This window comes from Sphaeramia orbicularis, chromosome 1 (assembly GCF_902148855.1).
Source record: "Sphaeramia orbicularis chromosome 1, fSphaOr1.1, whole genome shotgun sequence".
NCBI lineage: Eukaryota > Metazoa > Chordata > Actinopteri > Kurtiformes > Apogonidae > Sphaeramia > Sphaeramia orbicularis.
Window position 1 is genome coordinate 8,580,825 of NC_043957.1, and position 14,306 is coordinate 8,595,130.

Below are 14,306 nucleotides of genomic sequence, written 5' to 3' on the forward strand. Positions count from 1 at the left end.
CCCCCCCCCCCCCCCCCCCGATTAACGATTAACACTGTAATTCTATAGAAATGTTCTATAATTCTATATTTTATATTTATTCAGTTCTATACTTCTAATATTCTATAGAAAATCTGACAAAGGAATTTAGGCTAAGTGAAGGATGGGGTAAGGAGGCAAGAGATTATAAATTAAACTTCATCCCGCTGCTTGTTGAATGTTTGACTTTCTTTTATAAAATTATTTTGTTGTTTTATTTTAATGCAATATTTGAAATAACAAACAAACAAACAAACAAACAAACAAACAAACAAACAAACAAACAAACAAACAAATGTCCACTTTTCTGTCAATTTACATTTGAAAACGTGCCATTTTTCAGTACTTACAAGAAAGTCTGATATCGACCTCCATCCTTTTTAACAATGAATTTGTGAGCAATTATTTTGCTCTAAACAAATCTATAGAATTGAAAATGTGCTGTACATTCTCACAGTTATGTAAAATTATGATTTTTTTCCACATGGAAAACACATGTTTCCACTATAATTTAAAGAAAAGTATCAAATATATGAGGTAAATGACACACTGAAGCAAACATTGAAATGTTTTCTCCTGGACTCATGTTGCTGGTTTTACTGTGCAAGAAAAATCAGTTATATTCAGATAAAATCAACCTTTTGATGTATTTCCAACAGAGCTATAAAGAAATACCACTATGTTTTTCATTTCTCAGATATTTTCATATATTCCTCCCAATTCCTCAATGTCCCTTGTGGTGGAACAAAAAGGAAAAACATGAAGTGAAATTAAAACTATTGTGTCCCCCATCAGCAAAAACCTGGGTTTTTAACATACAATGCAATATGTACTTCTAGTAAAAACAGTCAGTGTTGGCCTCTACATTGTTGTTAATGTTAAATTTTTTTCCTGCACAGATATAAAGAAAAGAAAAGAAAAGATAAGAAAAGAAATTAAATGGCAGCAAATAACACTGAAGTAGTCATACTTCTGTATTACTTCTATTTTGGTAAATATACAAAGGGTTAAACATGATGTCATTGTTGTGTTAATGACAAACTGCTACAGGATGATGTCAGGGTTTGGTTACATTGGTACGAGTAATATTTATTTATTTAAACTGGTTACTATATCATTTGGATCATGTCTGTCTACTTTTTGTAGAGAAAATGTTTTATTTTCTTCTAATGTGGAAAAAAGATGACCGAATGATACAAAGAAAAAAAAATATAGTTTTTCCTTCCTGCTTTTATCAGAAGGCTAGTTTGTGTTTCATTTGTTAATTTGAAGGATGTATTATTATTATTTTTAGTTAGACCACGTTTTTATTTAATATATTGTAGTGGACAATATGTAAAAGTGATAAAATGTGATCTCTAAACCTGTTTTTGTTTGACCCTTTGACACATTCCAGGTATTAAAATTTAAAAGCTAGATCAAGATTTTCTACATGTCACTAATATGCTAAATAAAATTAATCAAAAATAAAATAAGAGAGAATAAAAACACTTATTATTACGTACCAACAGTTGTATTAATATGCTCTATAAAAATAAAATAAAAGAATAAAACCAAAAATATCGACCCTCGTTGTAAGTGAGAACCCTGAGTTTGAAGACACACCGCCATGTTTCCTGTATGTGTGTCTCGCGCTTGACCACCGACCCACGTACGCCGCTGGTGAATGGTCCGCTGTGATTGGTTCAGAGGAAGGCAGAGCTGAAGCCTAGCAGCTGATCTGGAGTCAGTTTGACCCGAATTTATCCAGAGCTGAATCCAGAAAACAGACCCCAGATCAGCCATAAACCGGAAGTGGAGCAGAGGCGGTGACACACATTTAGAAAATTAAAAATAATGAAAACAAAGCCTGAGATTATCTCTAAACGATAGAATTAACGAACCCGAAATGAAAAATGTGGTTCTTTAGAGAATAAATAATCTAAAAGAGAATATTTTTAGACAGAATCTGGAAGGCTGAGCATCTTCATTTTCTTCTTCCTGTTGTGATTTTCCTGTTGACGTTGGAGGAAGTGATGATGGAGCTGAACAGCAGGTCACTGCAGCATCACGACGGTGTGGGTCTGCATAATGGCTGGCAACAGGGATTTCCACCACACAAACCAACACAAAGCACAGTTTCACCTCAGAATCAGAAACATTTATTCACATTATAAAGACTGAAAACAAAACCTGGTTAAGAAAAAACAAAACAAAACAGGAAAAGCCTGATTAGTCATATTTTATTGATCAAATTTTTATTTATACAGCACCAAATCATAACAAAAATCATCTCATGACATTTTACATTTAAAGTTAGTTAAGACCAGACTTTGAATAAATCAATTCAGAGACACCCAACAGAATTTTAAATCTTAAAATCAACAAATTAATTATTATATCTTAAAATCAATTTACATGTTATATATTAGCCTATAATACATACCAGGTCATTTATTTAGGTGAAAATACAGCAAAGATTAAAAGTGATGTCATTGTGGTAGAAATGACATCAGGGTTTGATTGCAGTTAGCCCAGCAATATTTATTTTTATATCCATATGACTTCATCACTTTTTTTTTTTTTACATAACACAGAGCATGGTGTGTAGATGTGTGGGAATGAAAGTGGGAGCTCAGCCTCCTCTTCCACAGTTTTGTGTCGTCCTGTAGTGATGGTTTGGAAGATGAGATGTCCATGATGGAGAAATGTTGGGTGAAATTTTCACATTGCTGGGAAAAAAAAAACAGGAATTTATTATGAAGACAAAAAGAACATGGAACATTGTCTACAGCAGAAACAAGACATTAATTTAACTGCCATCAGCATCTAAAAACATCAGTAGTTTTAAAATGTTTTTAACTTTGCAACCACTAATCCTATCAATTTGTATAAATAATTCAGGTAAAAGCAGTTTCTCAGCTTTTGACCCAGTTGTACTTTCAGAATTCAGTGGTTAACATGAAAAACATGTCACTCTGCAACAATTATTCACCAATAAAAATCCATGTAGATGAATGACAGTGGTTGCAGATGCTTTTATATTAGATTAGATGATCTTGTTTAATGTTCAATTAATTGTATATTTGGCTGAAAAAGTTACTATTTTTCAGTTTTCTCTGTTCTCTCTGTTCTCTCTGTTCTCTCTCTCTCTCTCTCTCTATCTATCTATCTATCTATCTATCTATCTATCTATCTATCTATCTATCTATCTATCTATCTATCTATCTATCTATCTATCTATCTATCTATCTATCTATCTATCTATCTATCTATCTATCTGTCTTATACTCTGAAATTTTAAGTAGTGAAGGAAAAACATTTTTCAGCCTAGTAATACCTATATACAACCCCCCCCCCCCCCCCCATTTTTCTTGAGATTTTCTATGATATTTCATGTATTAGTATCTCCTTATAAGACTTGGTGTGTACCTTACATAATGTAGTCTCTTTTAGGTTCCTCATAATGTTAAAACTCCTTTCAGAGACTAAATATTAGCTGTGTGTTAATGCTAACTTGGAAGAACTGACAAAAACAGTTGTAAACAGTAACAACTTGAGGTGAGAATCTATTAGAGGAAAAGTCATTTAACCTCATTTATTTCCTTAAAACAGGTGTTTATTTGCAGTGATGTATGTGAAAAGCTGCAGACCAGGTTTACCTGTGGTGGAGGGTCTGTGGATGAAGCATGTCTCATCAGTGGAAATATCATGTGCAGGAGCCACAGTGGGTCATTAGCACCGTTAAAGGTTTAACATGAGACAAAGTTTTGGCTGCACAATCAGTTATCACCAAAGTTACTTTCAGCTCTACCCTATAACATTTCTGTTTGTGTATCTGCTTTTCCTCATTTTTACCTTAAATGTTGTCTTTTTATTCTTTAGTTTCATTCATTAAGTAAGTAAGTAAGTAAAGCTTTATTTATATAGCACTTTTTAAAACAACATGTTACAAAGTGCTTCACATAAAGGAGAGACAGATCAAATCAAATTTTAAGCCAATTTACAGAAACCCAACAGAATCCTCCAGGAGCAAACACTTGTGAGTGGTGACAGTGGAAGGAAAAACTTCCCTTTAACAGCAGAAACCTGGAGCAGACCCAGACTCCTGGAGGATGGCCGTCTGCCTTGACCAGTTGGAGTTAAAGCGAGAAAGTAAAGGAGGAGAAAAGAGAGAGCGATAGAGATAGAGAGAGACTGGTGGAGAGGGGGAGAGGGGGAGAGGGGGGAGGTAGGGGGAGACACATGCACAGATAACTGAACTAGAACATCTATAGAACATAATAAACACTATTGTAACTATATGGATAAGTGAGTGATGATGATGAAAGTGGAGGGAGGCAGGAACACAGCAGCAGGTCCAGAGATGATCTTAGGAAAACCTGTGATGATCCTGGGCAAACCTGTGAGGTGATAAAGCACAGAGACTCCAGGGAAGAAGTCAAATCGGTAACGTGAATTCACTGGGGCATAAACAGAAGAGATTTAATGTAATGCTTGTTTATAAAAGTGAGTTTTTAAGTCTAAGGTGAAGGTGTCTATAGAATCTGATGATCTGATGTAATGGGGAGTAAACTTCGGCTTACTTAAACTTAAGAATGACCACATGTGGGCAAGTAAATTTACAGACATAATTATTTGATATTTTTACTACTTTAGCTTTTCATCTTTCACATTTTAGTCTCTTTTATATAATTGTTGCATCTTTGACACTGATTTAGTCTTGCTTTGACTTCTATTAGTAAATTGAAACCACAAATAATCAAACATTTTCCAAAAAAAAAAAAAAAGAAAGAAAATAAATACAATTTCAGCCTTCAAAACTCAGCCTTTAGACGTGAAATTAATATTTGTTATATTATTATGGAAATGATCAACAGTGACAAATATGACCAGTTTTGGCCAAAATCCTGTCCTGAAAACGGCCTAAAACAGTTCTCATTAGAATGGATGAACTAATACTTTTTTAGTTTCTTTAAAACAATGACCTTTAAATCTGTCATTAACAGGTTCTCAGTGATTTTGCAGGTTTGTGTGTTGTTATTTATTATTATTTGCAAATTATGTGAAAATAATTGAGAAACCTGTTTTAGGCTTCGTCCTGATTGACCTCTGCACCTCTTTCCGCTTCTTTAAACAAGGAGTTTCAGGTTTCCATTTTGCCGAATGAAAACTACAAAACCCAGTCACACCACCGGAAATTAACCACAGTAATACAGATACATTCATAGTAAAAGTATAATTTTGTTATTAAATTGTTTAAAAATGAATCGGTGGGGGTAAAATGTGCATTTTAGGTATACTTGATTATTTAATGTCGCATCATATTTACTTATAATGACAAATATAAGTAAAAAACTGAAGGCATGGGTAAAAATAAACTGTGATGCTTTTATTTTTTACATCCAGACCGGAAGTTATATGTCCGCAGTCATTAGCTAACTGAGCTAGCATCCGGCCATCCTCATCCACCTTACTCCCCTCTGTCGCGCTTTCCTTCATGTTGTAGTTCTGTAGAAAAAGAAAGAAAGAAGAAATGGCGCTGTTAACGCCGTTATTCGCCTTCTTGTACCACCTGCCGCAGGTTTATAAGTGGCTGCTGAAGCCCTATTATATAGCTTCTCTGTTCATGTCTATAGCATTTTTAGCCGTCCGCAAAACGCCTGGCATCTGCGACCATTTGGCCACACAGCGAGAGGATGGCAACTCCTGCGACTTCGACTGGGTCTGTAAAAAATACTGTAAAAGAGAGAAATGTTAGAAAATTATTATTAGGTAACTGAATAGCTGAACATTAGCACAGCCAGCATCATAGCATCACGAATAGAATAGCACAACACAGCCAGATTCCGTTAGATAAAAGGGGAAAACTGAGTATCTGAGCTGTTGTTGGTGGAGATAATCAACAAACACAAGGTCTGTTATGTTATTTTACATCATGTAAAGTGTTTAAACTGCAATCGGCATCCTTACAATTCCCTTTTATTGTATATAATTAATGCAGAATGTCTTTTTCATAACATTACACTAATAGCTAGGTGGCTCAGGTTGGCTAGCTTGTCTAAGCTAGTTGCTAAATGATATGGCCAAATTATTTAATAGATAGAATATTTAATCAAATTTGTTGATTTAAAGTAAGGATAAAAGTGTATTTAATTGAGTTACAACTATTTAAAAAAAATAAAAGTGACTTAAAGCTAGTGCTTGGTAATAAAGTGATGATTATAATAATGCCATATTGTATTAAATTGTAAGAATATTCTGTGTAGAGTATATCATTTTACTTTGAGATCAGTAGCAATAATTATTACTCTATAATTATATATTAGGAATGGACAGTAACAACAGCTGATGTCAGCCAACATCATCATATCAGATGTTTTCTCATCCATGGCAGTGACAGATGTTTATCTACAGATACAGATTAATCTTGTATTTTTCAGTTGAGATACACACAAGTACATCCCTAATGTGTTCAATTCTTTTGTTTATAAAGCTTTATTCTGTCCACATTATCAGCAATTTCATCTTTTTGTGTAATAACTCAGCTTGTGTTAATTTAATTTGGTTCTGTAAAGGAAATAAGGATGAAATTACAATACCCCAAGATTATAGATACATTTTTGTCTTGTTCTGTTTTTATATCAGCCTCTAAACTTATGTTGATAATTATTCATTTCAGGCTGATGTGAAATGCTAATATTTATGTACATGTCAGAGTTCTGTTGAAAACTCATAGGATTTTCTTTGTATCTGGTGACTTTATCCGTAATATATCAGTAGTAAATTATGTTAAATTGTGATCACCACCACTTTGATCAAAGCATGTTAGTATGACATTAAACTTACAGGTGGATATAAATTCTGTTTTCAGAGGGAGGTAGAGATCCTGATGTTCCTCAGTGCTATTGTCATGATGAAGAATCGACGAGCGAGTGAGTAAATGTTCTGACACAAATGATGTTGCATAAAAAAAAATACACATTTTCCTTTTCTCTGGTATATTTTTGTTGCAGTAGTGTAAAAACATGTCTTGTGTTAATGTCAGTAACGGTGGAGCAGCATGTGGGAAACATCATCCTGTTCAGCAAAGTGGCCAATGTCATCCTGTTCTTCAGACTGGACATCAGGATGGGACTGCTGTACCTGACTCTCTGCATAGGTCAGTGCACCTGAAGAAATAACCCCATTTGGTCCAATCGAGCTAATTTAATGTAGTCTAATTCGTTAATCCTGAGTCCAGGTAAGTACAGAAGCTCTTGGTTCAATAGAAGCAGAATAGTATGAGGAGGGAGTTGAACTGCTGTTGTCTCTCAGATGAGCAGCTGTGTTGTTGTTTGATTTGGTTTTGGCTGGAATCACTACAAATTCATCTCCAAGTAGAATTAAAGGCAGCTGAAAACACAGGCTTATTTGCACACATTCAAAATTAAATCTGGCCCCAAAGAAAGGTCCAAAGAATGTCTGTACAATTACAGAAAAGGCGAAAATCTTCACCTGCCAAATAACTAGTAACTGATAGTAAGCCCTTCCAGATTTCCCTCCTTGTTTTCTTTTTTCTGGTCTTGTCTCATAGTGTTTCTCTCCATTTCAGTGTTTCTCATGACCTGTAAGCCTCCTCTTTACATGGGACCTGAATACATCAAGTACTTCAGCGACAAAACCATTGATGTGAGTAAAATGATATCAGAATTAGCAGCGGTTAAATCTTTGTCCTTGAGGTATGTCTGTGTAATTTTTTAAAATGTATTTTTAGGAAGAGCTGGAAAAAGACGGCCGTGTAACGTGGATTGTGGAGTTTTTTGCCAACTGGTCTCCAGAGTGTCAGTCCTTCGCCTCCGTCTACGCCGACCTGTCTCTTAAGTATGTCTCCAACAGTTGTCTCGGTAGTCTGACTTTCTTTGAATCATCTGATCCAAGCAGCTCAAATTTAGGCCTTAAAATGTCTCGGTGGATTTGGACCGAACTTGACTGGATTTGGAAGATTATTTTTACAAAGTTGCAACAAGTGCAGTCTTGGAATTAAATGTGTTTTTTGGGGAAAAAAAAGTACTCATATTAGTCTTAATAAGGTGAAATGGCCTAAATTGAAGTTATTTCTGTGGTTTTCTTTCAGGTATAACTGTGCTGGACTTAAGTTTGGCAAAGTGGACATTGGACGTTATGGAGAAGTCTCCAAGAAGTAAGACTACTATCGACTTTGAACTCATTCAGTTTGTGTCTTTTAGAGTTTATGAGCTCTTATTTTGTTAGTAATTGAACTAATGGAATCAAACATGTCCAACGACTGTTCACAGGTACAAAGTGTCAGCGTCTCCACTGTCCAAACAGCTTCCATCCTTAGTGCTGTTCCAGGGAGGGAAGGAGGTGATGCGACGCCCCCAAGTGGACAAGAAGGGACGAGCAGTTTCCTGGAGCTTCACTGAGGTCAGACTGAGTGAAATCTATGGAGGGATGTAAAATAAACTAGAGAGATTTTCAAGGATGATGTGTGGAGATTGTTCCATAAAGACGGTCCTTATTTAGTTCAGTAGGGATGTCTCTGTGGAATAAGAGTAGATATTTGAGGAGGATTGTTGGTCATTAAACAGACACAGACTCACTAGTACTAGGACCAGATAGAACATTGTACAAACTATCAGTGTCAGTAGGACTCTATAATTTTTTTCTGAACTGTGAGAATCAAGGTGTTGGAACAAATCAATACATTTTCCTAAATTCTAGGAGTCACAAATTTATGCCAGTATGGCTGTGAAACAGGCATTAAATATTGTTCAAAGTAGTCTTAAAAAGTCTTAAATTTAACTTATAGAAACCTGTAGGAACCTTGAGTATTGCCTGTGTATGATCTGATGGATAGAAATAATTATTGCCCTGCAATGTAGTGACAAGAGACTGTCCTCTTGATTGATTGACCTCAGGGTTTTACTGATGTCTAAAACCCGCCAAAAATCACAAAGCATTTGCTTTACAGTTTTAATAAAGAAATAAACTGGACTTAAATGAAGAACAGTAAAAAGCAATTTTTACCCTTCGGCCGAGGAGTATTGTAATCGTTTTGTCGTCTGTGCGTCTATTCAACAACATAGTCGCATTATCTGAAGAATGCATTGACATATCTGTACCAAATTTATACTGTAGATATATCTTGGCATGGAGCAGAAGGTTATAGAAAACAGGTGACCTTGACCTACTTTTTCAAGGTCAGATGGCCTTGTGCAGTTATATCTGAGTACTTTCACATTTAAATATTGATTTATTAAGTTTTACACAAAGACAATCTAATCTAAATTATAGGACAGTAACTTACAACATAATCTTACACTATATTTGGCTGAGGGGGATTAAAAGTGCACAGTATGTTATGTTTTCAAATGAACAAGGTTTACCTGCATTTGTGGAAGTCTTCATGATATGCGATTTATTTTGGACCTCTGTTAAATTATATAATTCCAATATTTAGAAGATAAATGCAGGACATACTGGCTCACTGAAGTCAACATGCAATTCCACTTTCACCAATAAGAAACAGTTTCCACTTTGAAAAAGCTTATTTTCAGGAAAACAATCTGCTTATTGGCTTGAAAAATCAGACCAGCAGAAGTTTTTCAGCTTTAGGGCTGTGTCTGATTGATAATAGTTGGAAAAACTCTGAGGGAACATGTGATGCTCGGGGTGAGGAGTGGGATATGCTATGTCCCAAACTAAATTACAGCAGATGATTTAGAGCAAAGTGCGGTGGTCCACGAGCACCTCCAGGTGGTCCGTGAGAGGGTGTCATAAAAAAATTCACATTTATATTGGTTTTTATCAAATCATCCTCATTTGACTTCCAAAGCAAAGTTATGAGCACAGATAATTGTTTTCTAATTTAAAAGTGAATCAAATGTAGCCTAAATAAGCCTAAGAGTAGACTTTTATGGAATTTGTCTATGCAAACCTACATTTTGCATCACTGTCTCTATACAGTTAGGTTACCCAGGTTGCCTTTTGTCATATCAAAGACCTCCCGTGACTTGTGGTGGAAATGAAGTAGAATAGCTAACTCATCAGAAACGAAGAGTGACTTGAATAGTTCTAAAATATGTGGGAAATATGTGGGAAACTGGCCGGCTGGTTAAGTGGTCCATGAATATTTAAATTTATGATAAAGTGGTCTTTGGTGTGAAAAAGTTTGAGAACCCCTGATTTAAAGATAAACCTGTAATAAAAGTATAAAATGCAGGTACTAATATGTGTGTGTCCACCTCTGTCCATCAGGAGAACATCATCCGCGAGTTCAACCTAAACGAACTCTACCAGAAATCCAAGAAGCTCAACAAAACCAAAGGGGACAAAACCAGCCTGTCCCAGTTCCCCCCGGTCCTGGAGGAGGAGGAGCCAGAGCAGGTGGGGGAGGAGACCGAATCCAAAAAGGACAAATAAAAACCACCTCGGCCGCTCGGACGTCTGGATGGACGCTCCGGATCCGGGTCGGCTCTTCCTCATCCTCCTCTTCAGAGTTGTGGATCATCGAGGCCTTTCCGGGACGCAGGTTTTTCACCTTCACGTCAGTTTTTTCTGCACCTGGACTGCTCTGACAAGGATTAAAAATCACCACAAAAACACCAAACCTGTTCTGTAACTGTTCTGTGGCTCGACTCTGCGGTGGCCTCCATCCGTTTCCACCGTTCATACATACGAACACAGCAGCGGGAAACGAAGAGCAGCAGCTTCTGGAGGAGGAGGGTCCGGTCCATCTGGCCTGAAATGAGCTGTGAGGACTGAGAGCGTTTGCACAACACATTTCTGATGGGTGGAGCTGAGGCTGTAACGACGGTTAATTTAGAAGAAGGTACTACTAATGGACAAGAGAGCAGAGGACGCACTGCTACTGTCATTCTGATTGAATTAATTTATGTAACTAATTTAATCCAGAGTAGATGTAGAAATATTTGATTAACTGCAAATCTATAGCAACACTCAACAGTTTTAACAGGACTTAAAGATTTATTTAAAAAAAAAGTGTGAGATAAGGGAGCGACCGTTGCATGAGTTCAGTTTGTCATCCGAGCTTTTCTGACAAAACATTCCTGTCACATTTTAATTTTCATTCCTTTATTTGTCAGTGTTACCTCTCCTGTAGTTACCATAAATTCAAAACGAAGTCATGGATTATCGCAGCCGTGTTTAATCTAAATTGAGCTTTTTTTTTAGATCTTATCACAGGGTTCCAACACATTTAAAATCTCAAAATTCCATACTTTTTCCAGACCCTAATTTCCAGATGTCTTGGTGAAAAAATTCCAACCAGTTTTTATATTTGGGATTTATGAGCCAGTCGTCAGAATTTCCATCTACCCATTATGAGTTCTGCCGATGATCATATGAGGCATCGCTCATGAACAGTGTGTGGACATCACCTGTCCGTCAAAGCAGCAGTGAAACTTGACGACACCTGGGCGGAGGAGGATAAGAGCAGAAGGCTGGACATTCAACTTGTCAATCTGCCCACGTTTTCTGGATGTGCTCACACAAACAATTTAGCTGCACTAGCAAGCGTCTTAAAAAACAGATCGATCCATTACTTTCTTTTTTTTTTTTTTTTTTTAGATATTCTTAATTTTATGTTTTTGAAAATAGAAACATGAAAATTTCTCCATACATTTATTTCCATTATCCTTACTTTTCCAGACCTGGAAATTTATAAAATCAAATTTCATACTTGCGTAGGAACCCTGTGATCATCAAATTATCCCATATGAAGTATGAACAAAGTAATGATACGCACAAATCATTCCATGTTTGAGTTTGGTCCACTGTTACCAGCTCTAGAAATAGTCCTGCTGTTAGAATTACACTAACTCTCCATGTTTTTGTGTTGGGTTCATGTAGATTTCCTGCCTGAATCTGGGCCAGGTGTGGTTTACAACACAGCGATATAAACGACAGCGTAATGTGAAGAAAGTGTTCATACCGACACCTTTCATCGTTTCAGTGTTCAACTTTAGTTTCCTCAGTGTTGACGGTGAACGTAGAATCATATCACAAGACCCTAAAATGGGCCCAGAGCTGGAGGTTATCACTTTCATATCGTTATAACTTGACGGGATATGAGGAGTGTGTATATTATCTACTGTATATACCATCATGTTATCGATTTCCTTTGACTTGTTTGTATGAAATCGTGGCCTTGAATTTCCACTGATGTCAAAACGGGCATTTATTTCCCTTTTTCCTGCACTGCTTATACATTCTTTAATTTGTAATTGAAATGGGAATAGTTGGAGCCCCTGTATTTGTGTTTTTCTGTTTAATTAATGCCATTCTGTTCCATATTAACGACTTTTTTTTTTTTAACCCTCCCATGCACATTCCTACTGTAAACATCCTTTGTGATGACACTGAGGTTTTTAGCGCTGATTCTTTTACATTATTTTGTACGTCACGTTGCATTTCATCAAAGCTGTATGTATTTGAGCTCCTGTGGATATGTGAATGAATGTCTGCTGAGTCCAAATAGTTGTTTTTTTCATGCAATAAAACCATGTACATACAACAAGGTGCAGCCTTTGTTTTTAAACAGGGGTGATGACCGGTGGAAGAAGTATTCAGTACGGTTCACTAGAGGGCGCTAACGCCTCCCCTACGAGTGAAAACAAAGACAGCAGCCCACGTCTTTGAGGTTTATTCATAACCCTCCAGCCCCTCGCCACATACATACGTTCACAAACACTCACACATTAAGCTGTACAGTACACATAATTGTCGTTTCTCTGATTTTTAACTTTAGCCCCGGATCGGGCGAAACCCACAGACTCAACACGCCTGCAGAACATGTGCTTTCTAACATACAACCTGCAGCCCACTGTCTTAACCCCTCCCACAAAGTGAAATGTCCTCACACTGCAGCAGCATGAAACTTAGGTGGGGTTTGTTGTCCTGAAGTAAAAAAACAAAACAAAGAAAAACCTAGCATCTCTGTATTGGATTTAGATCAAATGTGACAGATGGGACAGAAACAGACTCACATTTGAAATGATGATGATATTATTAGTGGTCCTCTGGGTTAAGATGACCGCTCAGAATGGCGCCACATGCTGGTAAAAGCGCGTCCCTGCAGCATGTCAAACTAGTTCAGACACAGTGCTGCCTCACATTAAAGGATTCATCACATTAAAAACAGAATCACCACATGGAATGAGGGGGAAAAAAAAAAAAAAAACAGATGAAAAATGTTTAACCCTAACCCGACGTGATGGGAGATGTTCAGGGCACCAGACTGGAGTGTTTTACATAAAACTCTTACCACGTGTGTTTTTAAACCTACATTTTGTTTGTGGTTGAATCGATGCATTTGCTAGTCATCCAATTCACTTTTAGTCAAATAAAAATTTGTGTGCAAACGTATGTTCGGTAATACAACAAACAACTGAACATTTTGGGTAATTCCCTCGAAGTTTGGTCATATTTTTAGTACGGACTACAACCGCTGCTGCTGACAAACCATTGTCGTACTTGAATAAATGTTCGTTGGAAGTCTCGACCTCATATGTGCAAATGTCGTGACGTAAATAGTTATAGAATGTAACAAATTAAGCAGGAAGTAAAACAGGTTGTAGAAATCCACTCGATTTTTGCCCAAATGAATATAAAGATAGCTTTGCAGCATCTGGAGGGTTCAAATTCAAACTTTAGGCACTATTAGGGTCCAAATACACAAATATATGAACCAAAAACTGATACAAGTGGGTTTAGCAAAATATGACTCCTTTAAAGTACCTGGACGTTATAGCGAAGCTGTGCGTAACTTCTGCAACGTCTGCTCAGACAGTTGTTGATAAACTCACTCATCACGTATTGCCCCATAAATAAAGTAAATAAATAGCTGCGAAAAAAAAATTATTAGACCATCCCTTGTTTTCTGAAATTTCTTGTTCATTTTAATGCCTGGTACAACTAAAGGTACATTTGTTTGGACAAATATAATGATAACAACAAAAATAGCTCATAGTAGTTTAATTTTAGAGCCGATATCTATCCATTTTTCATGGTTTTCTTGATAATAACCTAAATCACTTCAGTTGTCGTCAATATCTATGGCATTGTACTGACAAAAACAGTGCTTTTAGACATTCCATGTTTTCTTTTCTGTCTGTTTTAGTCACATGATACATACAGGAGTTAGTACTTGATTGCATAACCATTGTTTTGATGACTTTTGATGGTCTAATAATTTTTTCCCGTGACTGTATGTTGCCTCTTTTAAAGGCTGCGTTATTCACAGACTTGTGGAGAATCAAGCTGCAAATTGAGATTATTCTGTTTTT

General features: G+C 36.4%; 1 protein-coding gene across 1 annotated transcript; it reads left to right on the top strand.

The window, feature by feature from the left end:
- Positions 1-5,427: 5,427 nt before the first annotated feature.
- On the top strand, positions 5,428-11,029 carry tmx2b (thioredoxin-related transmembrane protein 2b). The gene is made up of 8 exons (XM_030144258.1): positions 5,428-5,722; positions 6,872-6,932; positions 7,046-7,159; positions 7,592-7,668; positions 7,754-7,860; positions 8,114-8,179; positions 8,295-8,424; positions 10,258-11,029. Exons 1-8 carry the CDS (start codon positions 5,534-5,536, stop codon positions 10,420-10,422), a joined length of 909 nt encoding a protein of 302 aa, XP_030000118.1. The 5' UTR covers positions 5,428-5,533; the 3' UTR covers positions 10,423-11,029.
- The last annotated feature ends 3,277 nt before the right edge of the window (positions 11,030-14,306 follow it).

What these genes read in the sequence shown, in the direction of transcription:
- tmx2b (XM_030144258.1), top strand. Translation starts at nt 5,534, where the DNA reads ATGGCGCTGTTAACGCCGTTATTCGCCTTCTTGTACCACCTGCCGCAG. An exon ending in ACTCCTGCGACTTCGACTGG is followed by an intron (nt 5,723 to 6,871) that starts GTCTGTAAAAAA and finishes TTCTGTTTTCAG; the next exon opens with AGGGAGGTAGAGATCCTGAT. An exon ending in GATGAAGAATCGACGAGCGA is followed by an intron (nt 6,933 to 7,045) that starts GTGAGTAAATGT and finishes TGTTAATGTCAG; the next exon opens with TAACGGTGGAGCAGCATGTG.